Below are 10,061 nucleotides of genomic sequence, written 5' to 3' on the forward strand. Positions count from 1 at the left end.
TTATTGTCTGTGACGTACAAAAAGTATTATTCAGAATATCTTTTTCCAAACCATGTAATTACTGATTTTATGCTATAGACATTCATACCTAGTTTTTCTTGACATCCACGACCCGTGAAGATCCGGGTTAGAATTGATCTTCAGCAACCCATGTTTTTTGTAAAAGGCGACTAACAGGATCAAGTGGTCAGGCTCGCTGACTTCGTTGACACATGTCATCGGTTCCCAATTGCGCAGATCGATGCACATGCTGTTGATCCCTGGATTGTCTGGTCCAGACTCGATTATTTACAGACCGCCGCCATATAGCTGGAATATTGCTGAGTGCGGCGTAAAACTAAACTCACTCACTCTTGATATTCACCAAACGCGAATGCTTTTCTTCAAAATGTAGACTCGATTTCTTGGATAGAAAGATGTGAATTGCTACCATTTGTTCATTGGGATGTTTCGTAGTGAGGATGTTTGATCACGGGTATGCAGTTTATACAAATGTAGTAAAAATAAACTCAACTCACTCACTCTTGATATTCACCAAACGCGAATGCTTTTCTTTAAAATGCACCCGATTTGGGGATAAGAAAGTTGTTACTCCCAGTACCATGGTGGCATTTATATTCAATTCTTTTTTGTCCACTTATTTGTCTAGAAAGAGATGGAGATGGAAATAATGAAACCTCTGAATTAATGTATGGAAATGACTAGATATGTTCAAATAGACTATTACTAGATCTTTCCTTCTTATTCTTGCAAGTGATAGACGGATGACATGATCAATTGTAATGTCATTAATGAGTGAAAAAGGTCGATTTATCGCGCTTTGAGAAAATGTAACAATTTTATACCATTCATGATATGTGTTACGTTTTAAACTATATTCTATTTTAAATCTATTGTACAGTTTGACTTGTAAAGTCTCTCCTAATTCCGTGCGGAATGGCCCTATATACATTTATTTCATGAACTGTATCTATTTGTGTTTTAGTTATTGCATGAGGGGTGAGACTCAAACAAACAATCTGCCTGTAACTATGAACAAGTGCGTGTTAAAGAATAGTTTGTACCATATGTATTTATGTACCGTCGGTATCTTTATCATGTCCCACGAACCCGTGAAGGTCCGGGTTAGAATATTGATCTTCAGCAACCCATGCTTGTCGTAAGAGGCGACTAACGGGATCGGGTGGTCAGGCTCGCTGACTTGGTTGACACATGTCATCGGTTCCCAATTGCGCAGGTACATGTCACATGATGTAGAGATGCACGATGCACGGTACATGTCACATGATGTAGAGATGTACGATGCACGGTATATGTCACATGATGTAGAGATGCACGATGCACGGTACATGTGACATGATGTAGAGATGCACGACGTATTTTTGAAGATAAACAGACTGTATCTCCAGGAATATATGTAAACCGAAGCCTACATTAGCAATAGCTTGTGTGTTGCCCTTTGCTGGGAAACACTATTATCACTAATTTTTCAATGAAGAGTTCTATCTGCCGGAAATAGAAATGGATCTTATTTCTGGATTCATATTTGGTTTCCCTAAAGCCATCATTTCAAAATGTCAAACATACAAAGGATAATTTTTACGTTATTTCGTTTCAAATTCATTTCAAAGAATAACACTTTCAACCTTCTAGAAGTAGGTTTATCAGAAGCCATATATATCTGTACATTGAGGAGATAATAGGATCAAGCCAACGCATTTTGATAGTCATGATAAATATCCCCTTTTAAGAAACCGCCTCCGTGGTGTAGTGGTTAGAGCGTCCCCCGGAGAGCAGAAGGTCGCAGGTTCGATCCCCGACCGCGTCATACCAAAAGACGTTAAAATATGGTACTTGTTGGTCCCTGCCTGGCGCTCGGCATTAATGAGTAAAACAAGGGCTGGTCGGCTCGGAGTCAGTATAATGTGTCTGAGTGGGGTATCCATGCTTCACTGCGGTATGTTATCTCAGTGAGCTAGCACTATAAAATCAGCATAGGCTAGTCCAAGCAACCACACAAACACACGTCGACATATGAGCCAAATATTCTAAGTGCGACATTAAACCCCATTTCACCTCACCGTGAAAGAATGAGTATTGCTTTATGCCGCTTTTGGCAGAACAGAACCGCTATCGCGGATACCCCCTGGATGTTTTGGTACAAAAACGAGAGAAAACGTTCTTTTCGAACATTTTTTTCTTGTTCTTTTCTGATCTTTATCTTTGAAAAAATATCCTTTATTTCTTTAATTGCATGTTGTTTTTCGGACGGATGTATTACTTTGTGGTAAAGCGATCGTGCGTTACATCATTTTATCATCGAAAACTGGCCGTTATAGGATATATCGCCTGGTTTGAGGTCTTCTTGGAGATGTTGCTGCAGTAAGATTGGATCACAATGATTCGGAAGTTGCGTTTTTACACGCGAGACACTTGTCATTTCTGTTTACTAACGTTTAAAAAGTTGAAAGAATTATGTTAGCTGATAGAGTCAGACCCTCGTGTCTCTTGATATCAACGATAACACTTGCTGATAATAGTTTTAAACCCTTTACGTCGGGTTTATATTTGATATCACACAACACAAGCGTGAAAATCTGTATGTCCACATTTTTCAAGATCTTTTTTGCTCGTGATGATATGTCGGGTATCAAAAGATGCGAGGGTTAGATTCACTCGTCGGTAATTATATAGATTCGTGCTGATATACAGTAATACGTTTACAACCAGCGTTCGAAATTAACGTCGGTCCTTAGGTCCGAGGCCGACTGAAAACCACTCGGACCCACATTTTTTTGTTTTCTGCTGGTCCTTATGGCCTTGTTTGCTGGGAATTACTTATATTGTAACTAAATATAAGGCCTACACATTCTGATCAGGACCCACTTTTCATGGGCCTGGGTCCTTAGCGCCTGCATCTTTTCAGGGTTAAGGGCAAACACTGTAAACAACGATCTCAAAGGGACCAGTAATTTTAGTTCGTTATTACCTAAATCGTTCATGTATTTGGATTAAAATATTTTGCAAAAGACAGGGACCAAACATTCACACCAGTTCGTTATATCCGTCAGTTCGGTGTAAACGTAGTTAACCTTAGTTTATATGGGAAGACACGAAAGTGAGATTCTCAATGTCACTTAATGTCATAATTTCCTGACATTAATATGATGTTTCTACTGTAATAATTATGAAATAAGATTAATCGTTATGAACGTAATCTACCGTTTATGCTCTATTTATTGTATGTATATATGGAGACACAAAAGTTAGATTAATTCTCACTTAATGTCATAATTTCCTGACATTAATCTGATGTTTCTGCAGTAATATTTATGAATAGTTGTTAACATAATCCACCGTATATGCTCTACTTATTGTATGTCTATATGGAAACACTAAGGTGGCATTCTCAATGTCTACACTTAATGTCATAATTTCCTGACATTAATCTGATATTTCTAAAGTTATAATTATAACTAGTTATTACCTCATATGCTCTATTTATTATTGTATGCATATATAGACACAAAGGTGACATTCTCAATGTCTACACTTAATGTCATAAGTTCATGATATTAATACGCTGTTTTACTGTTTCAGTGTTAATCATGGCTGCCGGGCTGCTGATGTATCCCCTTGGTTTCTCGACGCCATTTTTCCAGTACTACTGTGGAGAAGCCGCTGGACCCTATTCGACTGGACACTGTCAGATTGGCTGGAGCTACATGTTGGCCATCATGGGCGTGTCGCTGTCCATCTTTTGTCCAATACTGTCCAACTTCGCTGACGTCAAGTACGACGAGGACGATTATTTGGCGTTTGTATGACGTCATGTGTGACGTCATTCTGACGTCATAAGTGATACGGAACAAACTGAATTCGATTCACGTATCGCATGTGATAACATGTATTATGTCATTAATGACATCTAAGATGTATATTTTCCTATGTACAGACAATGGATTACTGTAGAAATTATCATAAGAAAAGTTTAGCGTTGAAGCCTACGTCCCTGTTTCTCCGAGGCAAGGGGTTAACTGATTATGAAAGTCCAATTTCCTCCCTTGCCTAACTGGGTTTCAATTTCACAGTTATAGTTTGGCTGCACAAACGAGTCTTTGTATAGTCCGATCAAAGTCACGTGACAAAATCAACATCCGCTTCGTAAGCAACATGGCGACTACCGCTCAGATTTCAGTCAGTTGCAGGATTTGCAAATCATTTGTACCTTTAACTTGCCGTCGACGGATAATTTCCAAATCTTTCCACCAAGGTGCTCAAGTGTTGTGCTACAGTCCACTACTAGGGGGTCTTGGCGTCATTTCACTAGGTGCCAAACAAGGAATGAAAACACGTTTTTATCGATTAACTCGACCCCATTGTCATGGCCAAGTTAACGCTTAGTCTCTGAATAAATATAATTTTGATAGTAACAAATAAACCCCAGTGAGATGGGAGATTCGGAACCTGAGGAAATCTAGACTTGCTTCATTTAGAGTTTTAGCATTGCAGGGAAGGGTAGGTAGTATGGGAAATAATGTGGTTTATGGACTGAGAGACAGACATGTCATGGCCGGGCGCCATCGTTTTGTTTGATATGAGAGACTGATTCTGATTGGTCAGTAGGAAGAACATTGAAGGAACGTAAGTCGCAATAGTCACTTGTGGCGCTACTATCGTCACTGAATCCCATCCTCGGTGGAAACTGGACTTCTGTTGTCACTAAACTCCCTTGCCCATGGAAGATGTTCGTCCTTTAAAAAACCCAACTCTTCCTCAATAACATACTTTAGTACTGTCAGCATTACAATGGAGATGTTTGCCTGTACTTGTCATGAGCCATCTCCTGAAGCGTCTCTTGTCAATGGAAATGTGATGAAGAAGAAAGCATATTGACCGACTGGCGGCGCCTGTGAAACATCAAAATTGACCCGGGTCATGAAACAACATTTGATCTGTTTTACCATCCAGTTTTTACCGTCAAACAAGATTTATTTATCTTCCACGTAAAGCTTCTCAATTCACAGAAGACCAATCGACAACCATCTGACATTGGCACCAGAACTTTGAAAGCGATCAACCGTCAAGAAGCGTAAAAAACCATGTCCAAAACCTCGCGGAAAATAGGTGATAAAGTGCTGCTTGATGAACTGTTTGAATTCAGATCTGCTTGATCCTCAAAGGAAGAAACACGATCTCGGAATGTATTATATATGTGTGATAAGTGCAATGGACAACTGTTGTCAAGTTCCTATTATTTGTATATTTTGTGTATTTACCGTATAACATTGTGCTATGTTCCTTCATTGGTGTTTCTTGTACATACACGTGTGCGCTGTGTCCAAACAGGAATACACTGTGGTAAATGGCACCTATACTTGATAGGGGTTTGTGCTGAATGAGACCAAAGGTATTTCAACACAGATAAACATGAATACAGATCATGAAGTCAGGGGGTCATGAATATTTAGGGGAAATTTCCTTCAAATTATGTCTTCTCAACAAAATAAATATTGAAAAAATATTTAATATCTTTAGGTTTCTTTGTTTAGTATATAAAGATGGTGATATAACTTATTATGCAATTCAATACTCTGTCATACCAGTCCAAACAAAACTGAATAATACCATACATATACAGTGAAACTTCGTTAGTACGGACACCTCACATTCAGGACGACGTTGTTATGTACCTCCATATAATTGCAACACCACTGCGTCATTGCCATGATTCGTTAAACCGGACATGTCTAAACCCGGACGATTTTACCAGGTAAGACCGGATAAACGAGGTTTCGTTGTTTACATTTCATAACTATAATTAAACATAACTTATTGATATTTCCTGATGTGAGACAGTGAGTTTAGTTTTACGCCACACTCAGCAATATTCCAGCTATATGGCGTCGGTCTGTATATGAATAATCAGACTAGACCAGATTTCTGATGTGATGTAAACGTCATGAGTTAATTTGAAATAAATCAAATAATAATATTTCATTATATGAAGCAAAGATTAATCATATATCAGGTTATTACTCGTGACAGCTTGTGTTACATTGTCTGTCATCATCCATCTCGACATCCCTCATGTTCGAGCAGTTTCACTTCAGAGTCTCGAGTTATTGGACACGTGTTATTTGAGTGTCGGACATGTTGCTCACATAGCCGAAAAAGACACAAAAACGTATTTGGTGACGATCTGATATGTCGACTGTAGACCTGTCGTTTTGATCAACGCTTTGTACAGTTTAATTAATGCGAATATGGCGTCTCGCTGTGAGATATTCGTGTTTCAAGATATTCTTTTGCACTGATGTTTTATATTTACGTGAAGATTTACGTTCGAGAAGTCCAAATGTTATATCAAGCATTAAAAAAACATTAAATGTGTTTTTAAGAAATAAATGATGATACGATTGACACGTGCTTGTTACAGTGTTCTTTTCCTCACGTCAGAATGGTGACATGGTAAGATTGTGTTCTGTGGATTGTCAACGACGAATATAAGAACAGAATGACATGGCGACATTTGTATCTGGCCGGGGAACGGTGGGGGTAACCTCGTGGTTAAAGCATTCGCTCGTTATGCCGAAGACCCGGGTTTGATTCCCCACATGGGTACAATGTGTGAAGCCCATTTCTGTTGTTCCCCGCCGTGATATTCTTGAAATATTGCTAAAAGCGACGTAAAACCACAACTCACTCACTCACTCCATCTGGCCGGTGACTACTTTGGCGTTATGTCGAGTTGGCATTATAACGAAATATAGTAAAATGAAGTCTGGGTTACTATATTATATTTTATACTATGTGTGAGTGTGATGTGGTTTACTCATCTTTGAAGATAATTCCAGTTACATTTCGGCGAATCAACTAAATGTTTGATCAAAGCCTGAAATAATGCTGGTGTCTGAAGTTTGGGTTAACCAACGATCATGGGCAGGGTGCTAGCAAACCCGGACACATAAACGGGTCGAACAATGATTTGATTCTCCAATCCTAGGGTTCTGGAGCGATCAAGGGACGCAACTCTGCACAGCGATTTGTTGGCTACTGGAATAGTCGAAGCCCAGACGTTTTAAAACAAGCGGAATTATCCAAAGGCGAGAGAACGCGGGATTTCGCCAAAATCTCTGGTGATCGCGACGGGCGGTTGGGTAGCCTAGTGGTTAAGGCGTTTGCTCGGCACGCATAAGACCCTGGGTACAATGAGTGAAGCCCATTTCTGGTGTGCCCCGCCGTGATATTGCTGGAATATTGCTAAAAGCGGCGTAAAACTAAATTCAGTCACTCGTTTACGCGATATCGCATTCATGTGTTCTTTGTACATTGGCCCTTTGATAATGGGGGGGCGCAAGAACATGAAAGCTCGCGAGTTTTCGTGGGACTGCTTGACAAATCGACATGTAGTATTCTTGTACAATACCCAAAACTCAAGAAAGCACAATAGAGAGATTTACGCCATATTTACCGTTCTCACGATCTCGCATTCTCACACTTTGGCATATTCAACTAGTCTCCAAAGGTTGTGATCGAGAGAACTCGAGAACACGAGAATATCCCTTACAGCATTCCATAGAAACAACCACCATTGCAACAAAATGTCAGCCACTCAAGAAAAAAAGGTTATTGGCATGTTGTGGTCTTATTGCAAAAACGCTTGACATGGGCACGGAGCTCCGACACAACGGAAATGATACCGCTGTGCAACTGTGGTTGCTATGGACGCCCGTATCCTAGTAATTACGTCCCCCGAGGTACTATTGTGCGGCCGACTAATCACAACATGTCATATATATCAATAATTAATCTAGCGGCAGACATGATCCAGTGATATAATATACAAAAGGTAATCTCAGACGTGATTAATAAACCCGTTTCATTGGCAACTCTTCGCCGTTGCCGTCCTGGTTCTTCTCTCTCTTATTATACCTGGCATTGTTCTCCTGATATTGGAATATTTCTCGATTGGTGTACATCTCGCTAGAATTACATCTGGATGATGTACACTGTCTGGAGCAACGTTACACGTGTGTATACCATGACTGGAGGCATAATGTGGATTCCCAGGACTTGTTACCAATCCGACTGTGAACCTTTCGGTGTGAAGACCCACGAGAACCAGTATCCGATTATCGTGGGTTAGAAACCCAGTGGTGGCCCTATCGACTTATGCGAGGGATTCGCTTTGAAGAGTTGTGTTCCTTTGGTTCGTCAGTATCCAATGATCTGGTTCCCTTCGCGATATTGGTTACAGGTTTAATAATATCATAACTATTTTTTATTACATGTACTTTGGGCTTTCCTTGAATTGGATTACTGTTCAGATCGGCGTTAAAACACTCACTCACTCACTCACTCACTCACTCACCCACCCACCCACACACACACACACTCACCCACCCACCCACCCACTCACTCACTCACTCACTCACTCACTGTACTATCATTGGCTGAGTAGAGTGAGGTCACAGTAAATCTTTTCAGTATAAATGTAACAATAAAGCAATGGTAAGGAGGATAAGGATTGTTGCCACATCCATGTTCCTATATTTCTCTTGAGAATTATCCAGGTATACTGAATATCTTCAGAAGTTATACCATTTGCGTGCATTGATTAAAATTTAATTTGAGTGTGTGATCTTTGCCATTTGATGTTTAATTAAGCAGTCAATAAACCGATGGTCACGGTATTGTTGTGATACAAAATTGCTAAAACGGACCAGTTCACAATTAGATCGTCACGCCTTCAGCTTTTGCACAGATTCCGGGTCAGAATAGGTCACCAGTAGCCCATGATTGTCTGTCTGTTGAGAAACTTGCTCAGAGCAGGCCCAGATGCTCCACAACTCCCTGCCAACGGTGACACCGGGTAAGTTTGGTTTGGTTGTTGTTTTACGCCGCACTCAGCAATATTCCAGCTATATGGCGGCAGTCTGTAAGTGATCAAGTTTGGACCAGATAATCCAGTGATCAACAGCATGAGCATCGACCTGTGAAATTGGGATACGATGACATGTGTCAGCCAGCCTGACCACCCGATTCCGTTAGTCGCCTCTTACGACAAGCATAGGTTGGTGAAGATCAATTCTAACCCGGATCTTCACGGGTAGGATAGGAACAGCCCCTAATACCCAATGTTTGTCTTTCGGGGATTACACCGGATGGGAATAGACCCCAGTAGCCCATGTTTGTCTTTACAGGGTGACACCGGATAGGAATGGAAACCCAGTAGCCCATGTTTGTCTTTACAGGGTGATAGCAGATAGGAATGGAAACCCAGTAGCTCATTTTTGTATTTACAGGGTGACACCGGATAGTAATAGACCCCAGCAGCCCATGTTTGTCTTTCCACAATGACACCGGATAGGAATGGAAATCCAGTAGCCCATGTTTTTCTTTACAGGGTGACACCGGATAGGAATGGACGCCAGTAGCCCATGTCTGTCTTTCCACAATGACGTCGGCAAAAGAATGGAAACCCAGTAGCCCATGTTTGTTTTTACAGGGTGACACCGGATAGGAATGGAAACCCAGTAGCCCATGTTTGTCTTTACAGGGTGACACCGGATAGGAATGGACGCCAGTAGCCTATGTTTGTCTTAACAGGGTGACACCGGATAGGAATGGAAACCCAGTAGCCCATGTTTGTCTTTACAGGTTGACACCGGATAGGAAGGGAAACCCAGTAGCTCATGTTTGTCTTTACATGGTGACACCGGATAGGAATGGAAACCCAGTAGCCCATGTTTGTCTTTACAGGGTAACACCTGATAGGAATGGACGCCAGTAGCCTATGTTTGTCTTTACAAGGTGACGCCTGATAGGAATGGAAACCCAGTAGTCCATGTTTGTCTTTACAAGGTGACACCTGATAGGAATAGAAACCCAGTAGCCTATGTTTGTCTTTACAAGGTGACACCTGATAGGAATAGAAACCCAGTAGCCTATGTTTGTCTTTCCAAAATGACACCGGATAGGAATGGAAACCCAGTAGCCCGTGTCTGTCTTTCCACAATGACACCGGATAGGAATGGAAACCCAGTAGCTCATGTTTG

At 40.8% G+C, this 10,061-nt stretch overlaps 1 protein-coding gene across 1 annotated transcript in view; it reads left to right on the forward strand.

The window, feature by feature from the left end:
* LOC124266766 (LHFPL tetraspan subfamily member 2 protein-like) overlaps positions 1-6,423 on the forward strand; it is a 39,761-nt gene extending 33,338 nt beyond the window's left edge. The window contains exon 2 of the mRNA XM_046701562.1: positions 3,601-6,423. Coding sequence (XP_046557518.1) covers positions 3,601-3,827 — 227 coding nt within the window. The 3' untranslated portion in view covers positions 3,828-6,423. The remainder of the gene's footprint in view (positions 1-3,600) is intronic.
* Positions 6,424-10,061: the final 3,638 nt, after the last annotated feature.

The sequence above is a fragment of the Haliotis rubra genome, unplaced genomic scaffold (assembly GCF_003918875.1).
Source record: "Haliotis rubra isolate DU_JTF1 unplaced genomic scaffold, ASM391887v1 Scf100, whole genome shotgun sequence".
Taxonomy (NCBI): Eukaryota; Metazoa; Mollusca; class Gastropoda; order Lepetellida; family Haliotidae; genus Haliotis; species Haliotis rubra.